At 35.0% G+C, this 24,645-nt stretch overlaps 1 protein-coding gene across 4 annotated transcripts in view; it reads left to right on the forward strand.

The window, feature by feature from the left end:
- The window catches only part of LOC122800837 (venom phosphodiesterase CdcPDE-like), a 358,459-nt gene that overhangs the window by 247,389 nt on the left and 86,425 nt on the right, over positions 1–24,645 (forward strand). For all 4 annotated transcript variants that reach the window (XM_044070144.1, XM_044070141.1, XM_044070142.1 and 1 more), the window contains exon 5: positions 6,302–6,331. In XM_044070144.1, coding sequence (XP_043926079.1) covers positions 6,302–6,331 — 30 coding nt within the window. The remainder of the gene's footprint in view (positions 1–6,301; positions 6,332–24,645) is intronic.

Below are 24,645 nucleotides of genomic sequence, written 5' to 3' on the forward strand. Positions count from 1 at the left end.
TAAGAGTTGAACTCTGCGTTTTAAAAGACGAAGTCAAACAGTTGACTTCACTTGTGCACAAACTGCTTGCAAGTGGTTCTACTTGTCAGACTCAATTGCTTGCAAGTGGTTCTACTTGTCAGACTCATGGCTCTATGTTACAGGACACAGAAGCTTACCATCAAACGGGTAATATCAATAGTGCACCACCAATCAATGTTAAAGTACAGGCGTCTAAAAACAAATTTGTGAACGATCCTAAAATGAGACAGAAAGTTACTAACACACTGCGCAAGTCATGTGAAGCGAGTGGTTCTAATTCGGACAATGATGCCGATCAGTCTGATGGTTCAGATATCCCTAATGGTCAAAGATCACGACATGGCAGTCGTAATAAGGGACTGGACATTTCGATCCCTCTGTCCAGTAGCAACATCAACATTTCTGACTTTACTTTCGATTTTTCTCCATATTGTCATGATTTGGAGGCCAAACGAATAGGGACTAAACCGAAAAGACTGCCTCCGAACAAAACTTACTCTGCAGTTGTCGAACTTCCTTATACACAAAAGACTATTGGTTCAGCTATGACTACAAAATCTGGGTTACGCAAGGAGGGACTAATTGATAAATTTAACCGTTTTAATCAATTTCTCACTTTTGATTTTGAAGTTAATAATGAGAATGATGTTGATAAAGTGTTACATACACAGGAGAATAATAAAAGGGAGAATGGTAGTATAAAGTCAATGATATTTTCACTAGGTAAGAAATTAAAAACCATCAATGGTCTTAAAGTGGACAATATGTATTTACAAAAGTGTCTTGATTCTAAACTTGTCCCAAAGGGCTTAAGATTTTTTAAACTACCCCTTGGTATCGAATTAACAGATATGGGTAAAAATGAATTCAATACATTATTCGATGAATGTGGTTTTAAATACATTAAGTTACTTATGAAATTCTATGATGAAAGATTAAGCAAGTTGATTCAAGAAGTAGATGACTTAAATACAACGATAGTAAATGACTTATTATTTAATGATTGGGAAAAATTATATAATAAACAATTTATAGAAGCTGAGAAATGGGCCTTAACTTTGTGTACACGTAAGAAAGATAAAATGATTAGGGACAAAATTCAATATCAACAACAAGTGGCCTATGTGTGGCCTAAGAAACGTAATACTCCTACCAATGACCGACATAATAATATGTCATTTAGAGGTCAGGATGGTAGTAATGATGGAGGGGTACATCATGTTGCGTATGATTATGATGAATTCAATACACAGGGTTTTCAAAAATACCCAAGAACCAAGAATCCACCATATCACAGGATGTATCAAAAACAGCATATGAGGGGGCATACTTAGTGGAGGGAGTACCCCTAGCAGAGACCAATGCTAGTCCCATCAGTGACGATACATATTTTGATAGTATTGATGGAGGAAATACTTTAGACAATAATGAAATAACAATCGTTGACAATATACATACTTATAACAATTTTAACATCTTTAATTATTCCAAATTAAGTATTGATAAGGCACATTTTTTGTTATTTGAGAAAGGTATGAAATTTATTCCCAATCCGGGTTTCAAACTCACTGATGTTTTAATAGATTTCAAGAAATTCATAAGGAAAATTAATTTAGAAGTTTTTTATAAAGACAGTATTCCACTCAGAGCGAATGAAGGGGGCGACAGTATATGTCAATCTCTTGTTATAAAGAGTAAATTCACTCCACCTAATCATCCTACCATTGACACATTTGATAAGGTAGTGACCAGAGAAATCTATAATGAATACAACCACTTAAAATTTATGAAGGCACATCAAAATTTGACGAAAGAAGAGAGTAAGATATTGCAAACTTTAAAGGGGGATAGCTCTATTCGAATTATGAAGCCCGATAAAGGGGGAGGCATTGCCATATATGACAACTTTAATTATATACAAAAGATATATAACATCTTACATTTTTCTGGCAACTATGCAGCTGTTTCCAAGAATGAATTACATATCGCATATCAAAGAATTGATTCGTATATTGAAGAATATTTGCTTGAGGCGAGAATTACTGAAGTTATATACAAGTTTATTAGAGTCAGCAATCCTACATTAGCTACCATGGTGGGTATCCCAAAGATCCATAAGGATACCAAAGACCCACCCCTGAGACCCATTGTTTCAGGTAGCTATTCTAAAACCTTCAACATAGGTAAATTTATTGACACGATACTTAAAAATGTTTACACCTTTATACCACACATGGTTAAGGACTCTTGGTGTTTTTTATCCCAGTTCCCAGTAAAGGAGTTAGACATTAGCAAACCATATATTATAGTCACCATTGATGTGGTCGATCTCTTTTCGTGTATACCTAAGGATGAAGGTTTACAAGCTTTTACTAACAGCTTGACCAAACATACTGACTTGGAATGGGATTCCATATGTTTGATTGCTGAACTAATGGCTATAGTATTAGACAATAATTTTATTTACTTCGAAGGTGAGATTTTCAGACAGACAAAGGGAGTGGCAATGGGGGCAGCGTGTGCCCCCATTTACGCCAATTTAGTCATGTTAAATTGGGAAGACAATGTGTTGTTTCCATCCAAATATTTTCAATACGTCCGATATTATTCTAGGTTTTTGGACGATATTTACATTATTTGGCAGGCCACCGAAGGATTACTACTAGAATTTATGGATTTCATTAAAGGAAGCAGTAATTTTTTGAAATTCACCTTCACACACAATACTAAGGGATTACCATACCTTGACACTTACATTGTCAACGACAATGGGAAAATATACTCTCAAATTCACAGGAAACAGACCTTCTCCAACAATTATTTGGATTTTTCAAGTCACCACCCCCCCAAGGTTAAATATAATGTATTCAAAGGCCAAGTTATTCGAGCTGTCAGAATGGTCTCTGACGAGGAAGACATGTATAAGGAATTAACCTTAATTCAAAAATTTTTTGGTCAAAGAGGCTATCCCCTAGACATGATGCAGGAAGTGATCTCTTATGTCATAAGCCAAAGAGGCATTAAATACAAACCATTACTGGGATCAGGTATTGTTCAAAATACACCCATCCTCAAAGAATGTGGAGTCAACCCTAGCTTCAAACGTGCATGCATAATACCCTATTGTGTAGGTGTGGATAACATTAAAAGAATTATATGTAAATTTTGGTACCTGCTAAGCAACGATCAGATGTTAGTTGACATATTAGGTACTAAACCCAACTTTGTTCATAGGATGGGCTGCAATTTAGAGAAGTTATTAGAACAACAACATTACACCAAACGTTTGGGTTTTAATCACTCTAGAAAGACTATTTGTAGAAAGTGTGGTTGTTGCAATTACTGTAAATATATGTCCAGCGCAAATAAGATACATCTCAAAAATGGACATAACAGTATCATTGTTAGTCAACCAGGTAATTGCAATACCAAACAGGTCATATACCTGGCCAAGTGTGATGTGTGTCCCGCATTTTATATAGGAAGAACTGAGCGTTATTTGAAGAAGCGCATTTATGATCACATGTATTGCATTAAGACTAAAGATATCAATAATGCTTTATATAGACACATACAGGCAAAGGGAACACAACACACGTTTAAATTTAGTATTTTAGAGGTTATTCCGAATGACCTGAGAGGAGGCAACATTAAAAGTTTAATAGCCTTCAAAGAAACTTGGTGGCAACTGTATCTCGATGCAACTAATCCACCAGGCTTGAACGAGTGTATTTCTATTAAATCCTTGCTCATTTAATTATTATTATTTAATATTTTATATTTATTTATTTATTATTTATGATTAACTAACATAGTTTATTAAGCATTATAGCCTTCATATTAATCATACTTTATATTTATCATACATGAATTATTGTTCACAATATAGATTTACGATGCAACACTCTGGTCACGACCTTCATATTTGATTATTATGTGTCTATCTTTCAATAGAGTTTATTAATAGATTTTTTTAACAATACTTATTAATAGAATTTCCTATAGAATTTCTCAACAGAATTTTTAAACAGAATTTTTTAAACAGAATTTTTAACATATTTTTAAGAATATATTTTTTATAATAAATTTTCAACCTCTATTATACTTACACATACACATTTTTTACTAATATTTTTAAGTCATACTAGTCGTAGACAATTTACATTAAAGTATTTAATGATCATACACATTCTTCACTTAGATTTTTCTTAATGTATTTAGCTTATAATTCATATATTTTAGTACATCAGTATAATCACCAATTAATAAATTACATGAGAGTTAGATATTTTGATTATAGAAGCTTCCACATTCATTATTTATTCTTATTCATATATTTATTCATATTTTATTGTAACACACATGCATAGTTAGTAATTAGTTTGTGTATATTTTGACATGTTACTTGTGCAATACACAATGATCTGTAAGCTCTCTATAGGACGTATTTTTAATGTAGAGTATTTTTTAAAGATGAATTTTTTAAAGATGAATGTTTTCATTTGGCTTGTTTATGTTTCACATAGAGGAAGTGAAATGTATCTTTAAATCTTAATCAGTTGTTTTTGGCGCCAAAGAATCTATAAAATGAGTTTTTCAATGTGTTTACCGTTAGTTCTAATGAAGAACATAGATTTGGTTGAAAGCGCTTAACTTGTTTTGCTTTTAGCGTTACTTTTTGTTATGCACTGTCTCGTTTGATGTAGTAGGCTTCTGTATGGTGCTACGCACTTATATGGATCCTGCAGTTCGTTTTGCTGTCGTTGATGGTGTGTTTTGTGTTACCATACATTAAACTGTGAGTGTAACTCTGCTTTTCGTGGATTTATTGAGCCGTTACACGCTCATTGGTGGGACCGAAGTTTTGCCTTGCTGTATCATTTTCAAACTTTTTTACAATGTATTATCATTTAGCATGTGCAGTCTGAGACACAAATGAAAACTGACATCTAAATGTCAATTATTGTCTGCCTACAACAGTGATACTACAGAACAAAATAAATGCAGACTAGGAAAATGAAATCAGTTAAAGAATGTGTAGTGTGGTTGTTATGTACAATCTTAAAAAACAGTGGGAAGTTCGTGGAGCTTGGCTACAGTCTTAGCTTCCCTTCATTGTCTGTGTAAAATTCATATTTTTTCCTCATGTCTGCAAACACTGATCTGACATGCATACCACAAGCCCAAGTTGTTATTTACAATGCAGAATATTGATCTACAAGAAACCAGCTAGCCTTTCGCTTGGTATCTTTCTCATTTATTTAATAATTGTGTATATAATAGTACAGTGATACATATTACAACATGGCTGATGTACTGAATGATATCAGGGAGTTAATGAGTGTACAATAAACATTGATTAGAATAACAATAACTGCTGAATGAATTACACTATAAATATAAGACTGCAATCAAAGTCAGGAAAAATGGAATATGTGATATGCAGGACATATTATGAATGACTCACTAATACAGCTGTATTAAAAATGTGGCAAAATGCCAGTTTATTTGGGTGTCATACCCTTATCTTTGCTCTTATGTATGTCCATTAAGCCATTCACTAAAGAATGGTGTAACATTCTGTAAAATGCACTACAACTGCAATGATATATTTAGTGGTAGTAATGGGGTACAGTGGTGTTGAGTACAGCCCTAATTGTGAAATTGACAAGAACTCCTGCAGTGTGCCCAAAAGGTTAAAACACTGACTGTCTAATGACTTTACTATTAAATAATGTAGCAGAGCATACATGTTGAACAGAAATATTTAAGAGGTTTTGGGTGAGATTCCTTGGAACATACATTTCAAATGTTCTCAAAGAAAAAAATAACCAGTCTGCCATCATCTAGTACTTTTATAGAGGCTTGAGGCACATGGGAAAGCTAATGAAAATGAACAGAAAGGATCAATTAGACTATGGATATTAAGCAATATATGGCTCCTGTTGTTAAACCAATTACTGGTCATACTGTGCCTAAATTTGAAGTTAACTCCTGCATTGTGTTTGCTTCACTGGGTAACATTTTTTTAGAAATTGTACTTGCATGAATAAATATACACAGGAGATGGTGATTCATTGTTAAAAATGTAATAATGACATCAAACCATGGAGCTTATTCAAAATATTATTTTCAAATAATGATAATTTCTAATCTTGGCCTACAATTTTACTCACATATTAATTTCCCCATTTAGCTAATGTAACTTGTGCATGACAAACTAATAAGTACTAATAAGATGAGAATTTTATATAATCTGTGTTTTTTTTTTATTTTTCAGGTAACAGTAGCAGTACAACAGATTTAGCAGGTAGGTTCATTCACTTTTATGAAACTAGATAGGATGAGTTTTGATGAATTGTTTTATTAAACATTGTTGAATAGATATGTGTAGTTCATGGATCGCCATGATTATGCTCCAATAATGGATAAATTACTTGGTGGTTTGGTGCTACTCTAGTACAAGAACTGAAATTAACAGCACGTCGGATGATGCTTAACAATTGTTATGCACCCTCTATGTGCAGGATTGTGTCTGACACTAAAAGCTGAAAAAGACAGCTAGTAAACAGCAGCAGGAGGACATGAAATGGATTCATTTCAACATTTCTGCCTGCTGACTGCTACATTACAGGCAGTATTTTGAATTAAATTGATTTCCTTTGAAAGGATTATGTAAGGTCATCAATCACTTCCTCACTCCTTTACTGGCTTACAAAGCCAACCCAACACATTGCATTATTTATTTATTTATTTTTTTTATCTTACTTTTGTGCAATTAGTAGTACTTGGAGCAGATAAATCTCCAGGTAGTACAAGAAATTATAACTAGATCTCTGATCATGACAAGGTGAATTTCTTGTTACCCATGTCTTAAACACATAACAGGCTCATTATCATAATCCTTTATATAATACAAGCCACACAAACTCTGTTATTCTAATATCTGTGACTAACAGCATTATCAACAAAAGTGGTCAAATTTAAGTGATTTTTAACTATGTGTTAAGCTCTAAGTACTGATTATGCATTCACATGATAAAACAATGAATTAGCCTTCACTAGGCTAGTCGCTGAATGTGATGCCCTCTTTGGCATGTATCTGTCCAGACACCTTCAACAACTAGAACGTCCACAGAGATATCTTACTAAAAGGATACAAAGACTAAACAACATGTCCTGCATGGACTGACTCAAAGCCCTGCCACTATATTCGGTATGCTAAGAGGTGACCTGTGTCTTGTGCACAAGGCATCCTCTGACCCAGTACTGATGGATTTACTGCACATCAACAAGTAAAATGGCATCAGAAATACTCAGTCTATGGATCTAAACCTGTTCTGGAACATAAACAGAATGGTTTACAGTGACAGGTATATCACACAGAGGATGCCACTGCTCTGGAACAGACTCCCCATCCACATGAAACAAAGTTAATCCCCGTTTATATTGAAGCATAGCTTGGGTCTAAGGATAGGAAGCACACCATTTTCCCCAGGACTGCTCCCTGTACTTCAAATGGACAGAAACAGCTCCTAAATGCTTTATCCTATGCATGGGTTCCCTCACATTATCCATGGTATGATGCTTATTATTCTCTTCAGGGGTGATATATAATTGGCAATCATAGGATAGGGAAGTGCAGTCTATAACCAAATAGGATGGGTTATTTTAAGCACAAAAAAGGAAACGGACTAGGCTTAAAATGGCTGACAAGGACAGCTAGCCTAGTACGTGCCTGTGAATCTATGAATCTATGAACAGATCTAAAGACACAGGGCAAAGGACGACAAAACTATGATTCTTCATTTCCAAAATAAGAATGTAACTCATCAAAATACATAAATCAGTCACCAATATAGAAAGAAAGAAGCATATAATCCATCTGATGTTTAATATTTGTTTAGGAATAGATAATTAAAAAGGTTGTCAGATGTTCAAACAAGTTTCACACTATTTGCAACATGCCAACACAGACTGAATGGTATCACAAACTGGCAGTCACATTAACAGAAACAATATACAGTAACTTAGTAAAGTGCAGAATATCAGGATATTTCCATACGTGTTTGTTTAAACATTTTGAAGTATGAAAAAAACATTTCTTGGGGAGCACACACTTGGTTTTACATTTACACACATGTATATTAATTTGTAATTTTTACTGTCTCTTTAATTTTTAATGAGTGATTACATCATGTAACATTTGATTTTCTGTATTTATTGGCTTGTTGGATGGATATTTTCATTTCTGATGAAGTTCAGTTGAGATTAAAGTGGACGAAAGTGCTAAGGTTGATGTTTAGTTCTTTTTGGTTCCGTGGTCTTCAGTTTATTTTGGATTTATTATTTTGTTGCTGTGGACATTCCAGACTAAATCTTGTTAACACTCATCTAATTCAGCATGAACAAACCACAGACCATTCTAACTGACCTCAGTTATGAAATGATAGAGAAGCAGACATGGCCAAAATGCAGCTAGCTGAGCTCACCGATGGAAGCTTCAAAGTGTTAAGACTTTGATTTTGTTTTAGTTTAGCACAGAGAGGTTGAAATATGAAGTCCACTGAAGATATTTATTCTTAAATGTATCAGTAAATGAATTTGCCTCATCAAGTATCAGTCAAAACAAATAATGAAAAATTATTTTCCATTAAATATTTATTCACCAAATATATATTGCTACTAAATTTGGATGACAATTTGGAGTTTTATTTATTCCTATATCATATAACATATCTTTCTATATTGCACAATTAGTTTTAGAAGCTGCCATTTATGGATACTAAATGAGACGTGATTATAATTAACGTAGCTATACTGCATTCTTTGAACATATTTTCTGTATCATCGTGTAATAGAAATTATTTTATGACACAGTTGGAAAATACTGTGGTGACTCGAGTAATGAGTTTATGAATCTTTTGTTGGGGTTTCAGATGTGTCTTGGGATCTTGACCCACCAAATATCACTCAAGACCTACTGTTCAGTACATGCATACCCTATTATTTAAATGATGCAGTTTATAATCAACTGTACCAGTCTAACTTACTTTGTGGCAGCAAAAAAAATGCTTTAGTGTGCGCTAATTCCTTTTGGTAGATTCTGTACTTAACTCAGTCGTGTTCTTTTTTCCTTTTTTTCTCAATGACATTTGGCAAAATAATGTCAACACTTCACTTATTCCACATATAGACAATAATGCACTACTGCACTCCTTGCCAGCTCTACTTGAATTATGAAACATACTTAATTCTGGACTCATTAGAAGTTTGAAATGGCTTTGTGGGAATTGCAGTAGTGTCACACACCAGTGAGAATAAAAATGTAATGTGTAATGGTAGTATAATCTTGAGCTAAACAATATGCCTCAGTAAGGTCCTGAGTAATGGTAGTATAATCTTGAGCTAAACAATATGCCTCAGTAAGGTCCTGTGTTATGGTAGTATAATCTTGAGCTAAACAATATGCCTCAGTAAGGTCCTGTGTAATGGTAGTATAATCTTGAGCTAAACAATATGCCTCAGTAAGGTCCTGAGTAATGGTAGTATAATCTTGAGCTAAAAGAATATGCCTCAGTAAGGTCCTGTGTAATGGTAGTATAATCTTGAGCTAAACAATATGCCTCAGTAAGGTCCTGTGTTATGGTAGTATAATCTTGAGCTAAACAATATGCCTCAGTAAGGTCCTGTGTAATGGTAGTATAATCTTGAGCTAAACAATATGCCTCAGTAAGGTCCTGTGTAATGGTAGTATAATCTTGAGCTAAAAGAATATGCCTCAGTAAGGTTCCGATTCATTTAATTGAAGTTTTGCCCTCCTTTAACTGTTTTGTGTTTTAAACAGCAAATGAACTACATAGTATGAAGCTTCTTCTGAGCTGTAATATCTGTTTCATTCCTGTGGCCAGGGCCGGTGTTAGCATTTTAGGGCCCCCCAGCAAATGTCAAGTTGGGGGCCCCCTAGGCACTTCCAGTATAAGTATCATTCTGTCAGTGCCACCCCTCCTAAGAAACCTTTTAGTTTGTGCTGCAAAGTTTTAGGAGTAGTACGTACAGACAGACCTGTAGCTACAAGCTCTTACATTACAACAGGCCTACATACCACACTATGTTGATCTGTCTAATAAAGGGGCACTTACAGTTACTGGTATTTAGTTGTAACAATGATTACATTGCAATAACTCTATGTACAGGTCTGGAATTAAATGAACTGATGACTAGGCCTACCATTTCAACAGCCTCCACCCCCCCCAGTCCTCTCCTATGACCCCCCCCTTTTTTTGGCTTCCCATACTATGGACATTACTTTTTTCTTCCTTTTCTCACATTTTGCCTTACTCTTAGCTTTTTCAAAAAGCCATAATTTTGTATATGCTCTGAAGTGCATTTTAAAGTTTTTTTTTCTTTTTACACAACCATTTCATGCAGTAATGGCTTGAACAAAAATTATGATTAAGGAAAGAAATTCACTGTTGCTGTTCAACTTTAGTTTTCCTTGCATCCTTTCAACACTCTTTCCTGAACAACACAGCACAGTAATAATCATTTAGGAAATAACTCAAATAACCAAGGGCCCAAGAAGCCGTAGGGTTACAGATGGTCTGCGATGCATTTTAGAGCATATTCTCAGCATTTTACTCCAATGGTGGCCTAAAGAAAAATCACGAAAAGAAAATAATTTCAGTCTTATTTTTTTTCTTTAAATTGCCTTAGTCATATATTTCAAGTGATGGCTGATATACATATACATAGCATGCTTCCTCATCTGTAACCCTCAAAGTCAGCCCCATGTATATGTGCCTGATGTATGATTGTGAGAATGATTTCAGTAATATATTCTATTTTGTTGGTCCTAGACAGTACACCACCCCTACACAAGCTATAGTAACCTTCTTTTTACACATCTGAGGTCTGTGAGAAAAGTATATAAACAATGACCACACTGTCCTCAGCTCAATCACAAGCTATAATGACTTCATGAGCACACCTCTAAGGTTTGACTGTAATGAAAATTAAAGTTGTAATAACCACACAATCCACAGCCCCCTTTAAAGTACAGCAGCTTTCTGTACACACACATTTGTGCAAGGCTGGTTTTAGAATGGCTGTGGTTGAAACCAAAGGCTTTTATCAGCTTTATCCTAAAATGGTCATATCTCAGCACTCCAAGTTAAACAGCTCAATCAGAAAATTGATATTTTTTTTCTTCTGATTTTTCTTCAACTAGCAACAGCTTTTGTGGGGGTCCCTACAGAGTCAAAGATGATTAAGGGAGCCCCCAATATCCATTTATACAGTCTGGTGAGTGGGGGACACAATGTTCTGTGATATATTTTAAGTCTTACTTTTGAAATTTAATTTCTTGTTCGGTACATTTTTTACTGATATCCAGAAGAATAATGTCCGTGTCCTGGCATTATTGGATGCATGCACATATAAAAATCAGTGATATTTTTTACATACACACATGGACACACACAAGCATAAGCCATAGTGGTACTAGTTTTGTACTTATTTCAGCAAATAGCAATACATTGTACAACACTGGTACTGCCACACCAGATCAGTAACTGCTGTTTAGCGGTCATCAAACAGCAGCAGGGGTAAGTCACTTATTTCCCTCATTGAGGAGTAATGCATATCCGTCACTGTCCCTGATTTCACATACCTGTCACTGGCCCTGATTTCAGACCTTCCCTGATTGTGTTCATACTTTTGATTTCTTCTTTGTAAAAAGTTTGATTTGCTGGTAAATATTTCAGGATTACAGTCAATTAATCTAGACATCTGAGTTTTATAATTATTGTCCAAAAATATGTGTTGATGAAAAAGGTGTTATTCTATTAATTTCTTAAGGAAATTAGAGTAATATTTAAAATGCAATCCTGATTCTGAGCCTTTATTCTATTATTTTTGAGATTACACTGAATTCTTAAGCAAAGAAATTGAGAGTTATAGTATCTGGTGTTCTGCTTGTATTTATAAAAATCCCTGAAAGAGAAAATCATCCTTGATGATCGGAAGTATCAGCTCTTCTTAAAATCCAAAATTTGCAGTGACATAAGTCACTCTGGGCTGCTGATCTCTCTAGTGCTTACTTTGCTCATGTTCATTATCAGCTTCATCCTAACAGGGTCATATCACAGCCCTGTTCAGGTTAAAGAGCATAATTAGTAAATTAATACATTTTTTTCTTCTACATTTTCCCCAACCAACAGCAGCTTTTGTGGGGCCCTCACACAGTCAAGGATGATTAAGGGGGCCCCCCTGCAACCACGGGTATAGCAGGGACCTAAAGCTGGCTATGTAGTTAGCTTTAGTGGAGAAAATGTCCAACAGCAGGGGTTAACTAAGCCAGGGGCACTATGTCACTGGTAAAATATTTAAATGGAATTCTGATGCCTGTTAGTTGACAAAACACTTAATACGACCAGAAATATCTTTGAATTTTAAAGGGGATATAAATAAGAGTTATTATCCATGTGGTTTATTAAGTATACAAGAATGCTGTACTAGCTTTTGTTGGTTTGACAGGCATGTTACAAAACATTAGGATAAGATAACTTGCTGTGGTTGGGGCCCCCAGGGAACAGGGGGCCCCCAGCGACCACAGGGTTCGCTGGTGCCTAAAGCCAGCTATGCCTGTGGCCAGGCAAAAACTGTGAGAATCACTCACTCCTGAAGTCCAGCAGCAAACAAGATGCATCATTCTGTCTTCTCTGCTATAGTTAAGTGAAGTTGTTCTTAACTTAGTATTTCAGACATGTGCTAGAATGATTGAAACAGCTGCTGCAGGGTGGCCAATCTTAAAGAATATTGACTGGAGACTCAATTAGCATGAGATGAAGGTGAGATCAGGCCAGAGGGAAATCAATCTTGTTGCTCAAGCTGAGTGAAGGAAATCATGACAGGAAGTAACAAAACAAGTAACCAAGGAGAAAGACGTGGGTGCATGTTGTAGTGCAAGTTGGCAACAGTGGCCTATCAGAACAGATAGCAGAGCTGATAGTGAGTAGGGCCAGGAAGGTGGCAGAAAATTTCCTAGTTAGAAGGTTGGAGGTAGCATAGAGGTGGCAGAGAATTTCCTAGCTGAAAGGTTGAAGGTAGCATATTCAAGAGTATTACTCATATTCAGTATTATTATGTAAGGGAAGGAGAGATCACTGAGTATAATGGTTGATTGCAGTAGATGACATGAAGGAAGGTACTGAGACTGGTAGAAAGCTGAGAAGAAATGCCTCATACAGACCAACTATTTGCCAGGAACAGGCTACATCTCAGTCCAGCAAAAGCACTCAGAGTTGGGCTGAAAATATTGATGGCCATGACTAAAGTAAAAATGAAAAGGAGTGCAGATATCCAAAAACTATGCAGATCATATCACAGGTATAAACAAGGGTGACTTAGTGTGTGGATGGACAGTGTGACTGTACAAAACAATGAGTCTAAGCAGGGATGCAGGAGGGGAAAATGGACATTACTTATTTCAACAAATGATAGACAAGAACCAGAGGGAAACGTAGAAGAAAGTGGCAGGCATAAGTTGTTTAAGGATAACTGACAGAAGAGATGGAGGATAGTGGTGATCTTCATAACAGAAGGCATCAAATTTGAGGTTAGAGGAGAAGAGAATACCAACTCATGAAGAGATAAGGCAACAATAAGAATCATAATCTAGAATAAGGATCCTACTTGTAATGGTAAAGAAAAGGGAGCACAATTTTCCAGGCCCAAAACACATCAAAGGAGAAGGATGAAACACTGGTGGAGTAAGGGTGTAACAGGAAGACAGTAGTACTTATAAGGGAGCTAAATCTACTAAGAGTAGGCTGGGTGAGTCCGAGATAACAGACAGAAAAAAGTGGAAGATGACTGAGGTCTTGGTCTAGGAAGGATTGGTTTGTGGACCATAAGACTTTCATTCAGCTAATTTGAGAATTTACCTGAAAACATGGCATGATGATTTAATGAAGGCAGCAGGTCAGGTATTTCCATCTGCTGATACAATTAGAGGAGAGTGATTATGCTACTGTGGTAGGAATGTGTGCTAAGAATTCCGAGATGCTGTTTGATTTCAGGGGCTAGATTAGAGTGAGCTGTGGAAGAAGGCCAAGGACGAGTTAGAAATCTGACTGCAAATCAAAAGGGTGAAATGGGAAAATGTCAGGTATAGGTTCATAGGTTCATAGGTTGGTACTAGGCTATTGGCCCTAGTGCCTATACAAGCCAAGCCATAACAATTCCCTGGCTATTTCTTCCCATACTATTTACTTCCCTGAAGTATGAAGTATTCAGAGTTATGGACAAGAGTCTGAGGAAATGAAAAATGCACCTCTATGTTTTATGGCAAAGGAAAGCACAACAAGAGATGGAAGAGATGGGTGGAGAGCTGGAGGAAGATTAGTATAAGGACATAAGCAAAAAGGTAAAAATGTGATAACACCAGAGCTACAAGTCAAAATGGAGTATTCAGAAAGGATCAAGAAAAAGAGCAAAGACATTTTAGATATATAGCAGTAAAGAAGATGTGAGAAACAGTTCATTTAGGTCAAGTGTGTATGAGTAGTTCACGGAAGATTGGCAAAAAGAAGTGTTGAATGAATTCTTAACCTCACTTATCACAAAGAGAGAGGTCTCATGCTGGGACAGAAGTAAGATGTAGGGAAAAGAGCAGTGGGAGATCAGCAAAATAGAGATGAAGTTAGTGGGAAGAGATCTACCTGGCCTAAGATGGCTAGGGGGTTAGCAATGAGAAGAATTACATTCCAGGAGCTTCACAGAGCTGACCATTGTGTTGGAAGATCCCCTGACGGAGTTCTACATCAAATCATTTACTAATGCTGATGAGTCACTTGACTGGGAGGTTGTACTAGATGGGAAACAAGAAAATCCAGAGAACAACATGATTAAAAATGAACAAAAAGGTCCAGAGACAAGGTTGTTTGCTTTTCCGTAGGACAGTAGTTGCCAGGACATCGACAAGCCTTGTATTCATGAGCAGAAGAACTGCCAGTCTAATATGATCCAGTTTTATGACTGGATTGCTTGTAAACAAGACAGGAAGTACAAAGACATCTCTATCTGGATTTATAGATTTTGCCTCAGTCTTTCATTGGTAGGTGCTAATAAAATTGTACAATTTGGGGTTAGATTTCTGCATGGATACATTGAAGGTCACAGCGGGCTGGTGTAAGAAAGGTGATGTTAAGTAGAAGGAACATGACAAATAGATTGCCTCATGGGTTGGTCTGTGTGACACATTCCTCACTATATTCATATCAAACATTTGAGGGAACACAAAACATGATCAACCAGTTTGCAGATGAAACAAAAGTAGATGCAGCATCTGAGTGTAGGAAAGAGTCTTAGGTGCAACTTGAAAAAGCTGACCAAATGGGCAGAAAGATGACAACTGAGGTTCAATGTAGACAAATGCAAAGTACTGTACTTGGGTCACTATAAAGTGCTAAGAAGCATAATTTGGGAAGGAATGGAGCAAGCACAAGAAAGATCTGGAACTACTTATCAAAACTCAAAACAAAAATGGGGGCTCAAGGAAACACGAGTTTTTCAATAAAAGATGGGAAACACATTAAAATACATAAGGCCTTACAGCTTTCGCAATATAGCTTTCTCAAATGTTAAAACCAGTTACTAGCAATACAAATCCTTATATACAAATTAAACACATGACATAGTCACATGACTTAAAAGTAATTTAAACACAACAAATACTCATCTTCTTTAACTTCTTATGTATTGCTCCACTTATATTTCTCTTATATCTCCACCTCTACTATTAGATTTTTAAGCAATAACCCATGAGTGGGTGTGTGTATATCAGGATTTACCCACGGTATGGTCTGATCACAAGGGTGATGCCTGAGTGATTAAACCAAGCAAACCATGGATAAATTCTGATATACACACAACCGTGAGTGGGTTATTGCTATTATACATTGATATTATTTAAGAAAGAAATTGCTTACCTTTCTTAATGTCTTTGTATAATGGCAATGCATTGTTCATCCACTTTCTTCCTTGTTTACTGATGTACTATGCATGAGTATGGGACTTGCGTCCCTATGCTTGCACAGTACATAAGTACTCTGCAGGAGAAGCAACAGAGAAAAGACAGTCTCTCTTACAGCTTTTTTTGTTGAGATTTCACAAGGAACAGTGCAGAAAGACAAGAAGAACCAGGTACATTTCTACTTCTATATTTTTGAGAACGTGCCAGATTTTTCTTCTGTTTTGTACTGTCCCACACCATATTCCATTAGAAAGTCCACCTGCTGAATGGTTCTTTAGTTGCTGGACTGTATTCTGTTGGAATATGTTTGGGCTGTCCAATAAGTGTGCTTGTTTTTGAATTCAAATGAGACATCATTGTATAATACCACTTGTAATACAACAAACCCAAACAGAACTACTTATCAAACCTGTAATGGAACACCTAGAACAGAATTAATGAGAATGCTGTGGCACTAGGTAGTAGACTGTTGGATGTATTCTTAGAAGTGCATACTCCAGAAGTAATGTTCACACACTGCAAGACTCTGGGCAGACCCAGTCTTGGATAGTGTGTCCTATTTAATAGGCTTTGTAAAGACGGGGATGTCTGACTGTTAGAAAAGTCCAGAGGAAAGTCACCAGATTGGTTTGTGGGATTGAGAGGAAAAATTATGATCAGACAGAGGAGCTGATGCTCCTCTTACAAGGGCTCTAAAGAGATGGAAAGGGGAAAAGCATATAGTATGAGGTTTCAAAGTCAAGTTGTGAAGATGTGAAAGGGTCAGCATAAACCGAAAGGACAGATGAGAGAAGGCCTAGGCACTCAATTGCTTGGTTCATCTACTCTTGGGAAGACTTTGTATTTACTTCTTCATGGATAGTAGAATGGAATATCAAGACTGGTAATCAAGCAGGAGCTACTAGAGGTATTCAAAGGGAAATTGATTAATAGAAAAAGGGTAATTTTGAAGGGAGGTGTGCTAGTAATAGGGCTGAATAAAAAAGCTAAATGTGTCATACAAAAGCAATTTAACATACGTCACCTCATTTGGTACTTAAGTATATTACAGTTTATTTGATTCCAAAGTCATCAATGTGTGGTAGAGTTAATTTAAATAGTTCTCCTGTGGTTATGTAGGATAATTTATTTTAGTAACACCAGTTTAGCACCAATTTTGACAGAGTTTTAATTAGTTTGTGAGAAGACAGCAGTCCTACAACATTATATCCATTTTTGTGCCGGCTTTTCAATCAGCCTACAAAAACAGACTCTAAGTATCAAGAATCTAACAACAAGATGCTGCCTTTAATTTTATTAAAGCTTTTCACTTTTTGTCATTCTTTGTATTGAGTCTGGTGACTACCTTTACATCTGACAGGTTCCAGAAATAGTTAAGCTCTGAGGCTGTCAATCACACATCAAGTCATGCAGAGTTGAACTTGCTTTCCCATGCAAATCCCATGTTAAATCCCACTCCTGAGGGTCACTACAGTGATTTTTTTCTGGTTTGCTTTCAAAGTACTGTAATTTAATGCTTCATAGTGTGATAAAAGCAAATGTAATAGTATATGGTTATACTATAGCAGTTATTGCTGACTGCATATTTATCATGCAAGCCTGATAACAATGGATGTATTTCCAGTGAGTAAGGCAACTTTTCATGTTAACATTGTACATGCTCTTTAACAAGGGAATATATTTTCAGAAATGAAGGCTCAGCATCAACATAAAAAAGCAGTGTATAACAGCTTAGCTTTTATCTGGTGACAGTTTGTTTTCTAGTTTTTATTGGCATGCTAAGATCAGGACCATGATAAAGCAGTTAATGGCTATTAGCAGTATTTTCATAACTTCATTATCTTCATAAAATCTGTGTGACCTACAGGTGAGGAAATGGTGCTGTCATACAAAAGTGACCACTTGCCATCTAACACACACACTTTTCTAGATTAATATTGTTCTGAAATATTGCAAAATATTATATGCATAATTGGCATAGATTTTACAATATCACAAAACAGCACTATGTTAAACTGTTCTTGTCAGACATCATTAACATTTGCTCTACTAATATCCAGAATCTATCTTGCATATTTACAGAGATGTAAATTTTGGCAAACAAAAGATATTTTTTTCTTTCATAAATCTGTAATACACTGTCCACAGCTATAGATACACTTTTGATACAAACACTAGTTTGTAACTCTTCATTTTTCTAACTCATACATTATCAGATATTGCAGATCTTATGGAATGTATTTTCAGTAGATGATTTTGGAGGAAAGTTCTTAGGGAATTGCTGCTCAGGACTGAACGAGTTAAGCTATTATGTTAAAAGTAATTTGTTGATGTTAGCTATGAATATGATTAATGTTTATTGATAGTCAGTATGTACCTTGTAAAACTTTTTATGTGTATGGATCATGTTTTCCCTGTGCCTTTTTTGGCTTTCATCAGGGTTACTGCTTTCTTCCCACATCCTAAAGACATGCAGATATGTTGACTGGTTAACCTTTAAACTGCCTCAGATACAATTTTTAGTGTGTGTGTGTGTGTGTGTGTGTGTGTGTGTGTGTGTGTGTGTGTGTGCGCGAGCGAGCATGTGTGTTTGCATGTGTGTATTTAGAAGTACTGGTATCCCACCATACCAGTAATGGTTCACTGCTTCATACCCATTAACTGACTTAATAAGCTCTGTCTCCCCTGAGACCATGAATAGGACAGAGTATTGTAAACTAACTAGACATTTTCAATAAATTTGTCATGTTTTGCTCATTCTTTTGCTTTAGTTGAGAATACCCCCACTACATTTACATCTCAGGCTAACAGATTAGACCGCTGTATTTTAAACAGTGGTGCAGTTCAAGTGGGACATGAGCTGGATGATTATTCACAATAGAATGTGCACTATTTACATTTAAACATTGTGCACATTCTGTCGTTTAACTTAGCAGTCTCTTTACCATCCAGTTAAGAGAATACTTCCTTTTAAAATATTAATGAAAGTATCACCTCATACAGAGTGAATGCAAAAGACACACTTGTTGCAGCAAGAACACCATAAACTCAATAAAAAAGGCAAGGGTCCATCAGGTAGATGTGATGAAGTAGCAATTCCTATGAATGTGGCACTTTGTATTCCACTTGTTCTCGATAACATGACCTAAAGACATAGCATTATTCTTACTCAAACAGTGTAAAAGAAGCTGATCACTTCCAAATTATATCTGTTGCAAGATCACTTTAAACATGTCCTTCTCTGTTCATAATTCTGTGGTATCTGTATAGAAATGTAAAGTTAAAGCTAAATCTTTACTCTGCATCACCATAAATATAAACACTTATGTAATGATTCTGTGGTGATATTACAATAAAATATGTTCTCCCTTCTGTTACAAATTAAATGATGAAAGATATGCTCCATTTGAACAGAAAGGACAAATGTTTACTTCATTAAACAACAATGTGTAATAACCATATATGGTTTTGGTTAGGCATCAGCCAGCTTCTTAGCCTGGCAAACACTCTCTTTTCATTTTTTCTTCATCCCTGTTCTTCTGCAAAAACTGGTTATGTTCATCTTATATTATAAGAATATGATCCATAAGGCCTCCACTTTTGAACTTTCTCTGTATCCAGATTATATGTTGATAGATCCTCTCCCTTCTCAAGAACATACTTGTGGCTTTTCCAACTTTATATGAAAACTATTTGGGAAATAAAAAGTAAGTACGTTTTGCTTTGGTGGTACACTGCCTGAACTATCTAGTTTTCTGGTAGAGAAATTCCTTGCATGATCTCCACCCTTGTGATGCATTGCACTGCATACTCATATTCCTACACTGTCATGGTGGAAGGCTTTTATTGTGTACCTTCATAAATAAGGTTCTTGAACAAATACACTATTTTCTGACTCACCACACTGTTCTCTCCCTCAACTATAATGCTAGAAAAAACATATCCTTATGCAATTCCCTTACCATATCAGTATTAGTAACCTGGTATCTGATTCCAATCATTATTTTATGTTCGGCTCCGGGACTGAAACTGCTCTGCTGAAATACATTAAATGCTTCTGTATTCAACTAAGTCTAAGTCATGTTACTAGTTCATGTTCATTAATTTCACAATGTATTTTCATAAGTTCCTCTACATCTTACTAATGGGACCATGGCATTTTCTCAATGCATCTGACTTTGTATTATAGTACCAGTTTGAATACACATTTTTATAATTCATCTACAACGGGCTGTAACTTTAAAAACAAGTGACTCACAAATACAAATGATTGTATCACCCCATGTGGGAGACTTTCTTGCCACAGCCCTGTACTTTATTTTTCTTAATCTGAAGTCCCTTTACCTCTAGAAAGTATGATCACAGTCATGCAATTTAAATAACCAGTGTTATGCTGTTGCTGCACTGAGTGTAGACTATGCCCAAAAATGTGACTGTAAGCTTAGAACAACTCGACTTTCTCACAGAAAACTGTTTTAGAGCTCAAGCCAACTTCTTGCAAGCCTTCCATAAGGAAAAAGCCAGCTATATAAGATACAATTTGTGTCCCTCTTCTCATTTTTCCATTCCATCAGGTTCCATATTTGACCTCATATATTCTTTACATTTTTATCAGCAGAATGTCAGTGCATTGCGGTGCTGCTAGTTTACACAATATGCAGAAAACGACACCTCTATATATACTACATCTTTGTTGCAGGCATTGTACATTAGGTTTTGTCAATTTTTAGAGTTTATTAAATATCTCAGAGCTCCTTGTTAATGCAAAAAGTCAAATAAGTGTTGTTTACTCTAATGACTATATGACTAAAACATTGTCTCATTCTGTAAACATATCACTTTAGCAGTGCAAGACTCCATCTTGGATGATAAGGATTAAAGTCATACTGAGTCTCATGATTAATAATCGAAACAGTTTTGGCCATCATGCAAACAAGAAAATGCATGCATGACCAAATGTAGTCATCTTACCATTGTGAAAATGTTCCTACTCAGTTGTATAGGGTGTGCCTCAGGCTTATTCCTGATAGTCCAAAAACTGAAATAAGGACAGGTGTTGCACCATTTTACATTAAATGCATAAAATCTGACTTTTCAGTTGCACTACCTATATCACAGATCAAAACTTCTATATCCATTGGATAAATATCCTTTAAATGTCTAGGATGATCATTTGATTGTAATTAGAATGTAAGCAAACATAGCCAAAAAAATGAACAACAGTAAAACTGACAATACAGTGTCTCCATGTGGATGTTGTTCCTCACATTCCACATAGATCCCCTCACACCAACTTAATATAACCCACTCCAACTGCGCTTCTATGAAGAAAGTAGGCAAAAACCTTCAGGGTTACACCTTGGCAGTTTTTGTCAGGAGATATAATTATTCCAGTAACTTACTCTCTTGTCATAAATGCACTGATTCTTTTGACCACTTTTATGTGCTCTTCTGTATAAATGGGCCACACAAACATGGCATTTCCTCAGTGTCAAAGGCATTTAAGCACATGAATAAATTAAATCCTTTGAGAATACTTTTTATAATCTATCTGCTGCTGTAACTAATTATACTGGCACATTTCTTATTCTGATAAATCCCTACCTGTGTCTGCAATGAGATTCAACACAACAAACTTGCTACAAAATCACTTATTTGACTTCAGGTAAGAAAACCTTTGCTAGGTGGTAGACTTCAGCTATGGTACAGAACACATTGATTAGTTCTGATTAATTTTATTCAGTAACACTTATAATATCAAAAAAGCTAATCTGCAGGATTACAAAACAGACTAACAGTCACAAGAATGAGTCTGCTCACAACAGAAGGTCAGGATACGGATGAAAACAAATGCTATTAAAAACTTAGAATATTAATTCTCTCCTCCCTGCAAAGCTAGCCAACACTTAAAACTCAAGAATTAATATAAATTCCATAATAAACTGCCCTTATACATAAATTAAATGCAAGAACCTCATTTTCCAAGACTATTTAATATGTCGATGTTAACTAAAATCAATTAAATGATTAATATGAAGAATATATTAGTGTAGAAGGTTTCCCAACAGAAGTATACACAATCTTCCTCTAAAGAGCACGTAGTCTGTTATTGGAAAGGAGATGCATTTCTTACATAGCCAGACACTTAAAAAGTGCTCCTTTTAATCCAGAGGAGAGTTTAAACTCCTTTCAGTTCCAGTAAGAGAGTTACTACACCAGACATAGTTTGCAAACATGTAATAAATGGCACTTGTAAAACTTAAACTCTAGTCAGAATTACAAAACATCAGTTTGACAGCTATATGTAAAGTCACATAAAAAAAGATAACATGAATGAAAAATAAAAATCAATTTGCCGTTGAATTATCACAGTAATAATGTCACCATCTTACATCTGTAACTACAAAGCAAAAGAAATTTAATGAAAAACGGCTCACGATGACACACTCCACAAAAAATGTAGTTCTTTCATTTATACATGCAAAATTGCTTGAATTAAAACGTTAGTTCACCTAATCCTATAGGCTTCCTCAGAACTAACTGTATTACAAACAAAACCATTTAAATAACCTTAATGGCGCGAAAACTCTTGCCATTATTTAAAGACATACTAACATATAAACAATAGTACTTTCATTACATACACTTTATAAACATTTTACTTGCTAAAAGTACTTTTTCTCAATCACTAATAGCTGTAGGTAGAATTCAATGCAACATACCTAATACGTAAATCATAATGACAAAAAAAGGGACTGATGGATATTTTATTCTATTTATCATGATAGTTATATATCTGTTCTGACAACACTTGCTGGTTTTCTGAATATATTTATTCTTAATGTCAATTACCTTAATATGGGTAATTGTTAAAAAACTATTAAAAAACTATTTAAAAAAACTATTTAAAAAAACTATTGAAAAAAACTATTGAACAACTATTAAAAAGCTCTTTGTTGTAGCTTGGACAATATTGTAAATATGTTAGAAAGGTAGGAAGATGTATATATGTGTATAATTTGTGAAGATAAATAAAAAATTAAAAACACAAATAAAATTAACATGAAAAAAGAAAATCTCATAGATAATACTAGAAATTTAAAAATAAGCATTTTATGAATGGATGAATATTTTGAGTCACATAGGAATGTACAAAATTTTTTAAAAGAATGTATAAAATTAAAAAATCTTTAAAAAAATTTTTTATATATATAAAATATTTTTTATATATATAATTTATGATATCTTAATAATCAATTGAAATACAACTATTACTTGGTACGTTTGTTGTATTTAAATAATATTCAATTGACCCTAGAAGTAGTGTCTTACTGGATAGACTGTAAGGTTCTATATAATATTAATAAATATTTTTAAAAACATGAATTAATTATGTAATATTAATGTGTTAAAAAATGTGTTAAAAAGTGTTAAAAAATATTCTTGTTTTGATGTTGTATTCCTGTTGTTGTTTTTATTGTTTTTTTTGGTTATGTTACCTATTGTTATTTTTATTTTTGTTTTTATTTTTATTTTTGTTCTATCTTCAGAATTGTGTGTAGATGCCTTTTCTGGTAAAATGCCCTCCAATAATAACCTTTTATAATCTTAATAAAGGTTTAACAGCTATCGATTCATTAAGACCTGGTGCTGTAGCTGCATCAGTAAATAATTGCCACCAGATTTCCTTAAAACTCAACATCTCTTTGCGATTGTCTCCTCCCAACCTAGGCTTAATGTGTTCCAAAATTCCAAAAGAGAACACATGATCAACTCCCTCCTTCTCAACATGCCTGTATAATGCATTATTAGTATCCTTTTTTCTAATACAGTAGGTGTGATCATAAATTCTCTTTCTAAATGCTCTCTCCGTTTTTCCCACATAATATGCAGTACATGTCAAACATTTAGCCAAGTAAATCACATATAAAGTGTTACAATTGCCCGTTGTATACCTAATGACTGTCCTATTGATGTTGTTTAAAACAGTTTCTGATGTTCTTGTAATAAACTGACATTGGTTACAGTTCTCACATTTTTTTGTTTTGGGCATCCTATCTGTGTCATTTCTTACAAAGTTGGACACTTTGGTATATTCAAGCATTTTCTTTAAATTGTCTGCCATCTTATATACTGTGAGGGGTTTACTACCCAATAACCTAGAGATCTGTGGGTCAATTTGGAAAATTTTCCAATGCTTCTCCAAAATACCTTGGATTGTACTAACATATGGTGTATAAGGGAGAATGCATGCTTTCTGATATCTCTTAGTACTAGTTTCTTCCAATAGTAACGCTATGTTAATCTCATTCAAAGAAACTGTCTCGTAGTTCCCACCTACAGCCACCATCCTAGAAAAATGCTGCACAATATATTCAAAGGCCAATGTATTAGGGCGGTTAGAATGACGTCTAGAAAAGAAGAGATGGAAAAAGAAATTGAATTCATTACAGAAATGTTCAAAGAGAGGAAATACAACAGTAAAATGCTGACTGAAGTAGCTCAGTATGTCACAACAAGATGGGGAACACTATATTCACCTTTACTAGGTGTGACTGACATAGGCATTAAGGACAAAGAAGAAACTA

This window comes from Protopterus annectens, chromosome 4.part1 (assembly GCF_019279795.1).
Source record: "Protopterus annectens isolate FY-2018-M chromosome 4.part1, PAN1.0, whole genome shotgun sequence".
In the NCBI taxonomy this organism is placed as follows: Eukaryota; Metazoa; Chordata; order Ceratodontiformes; family Protopteridae; genus Protopterus; species Protopterus annectens.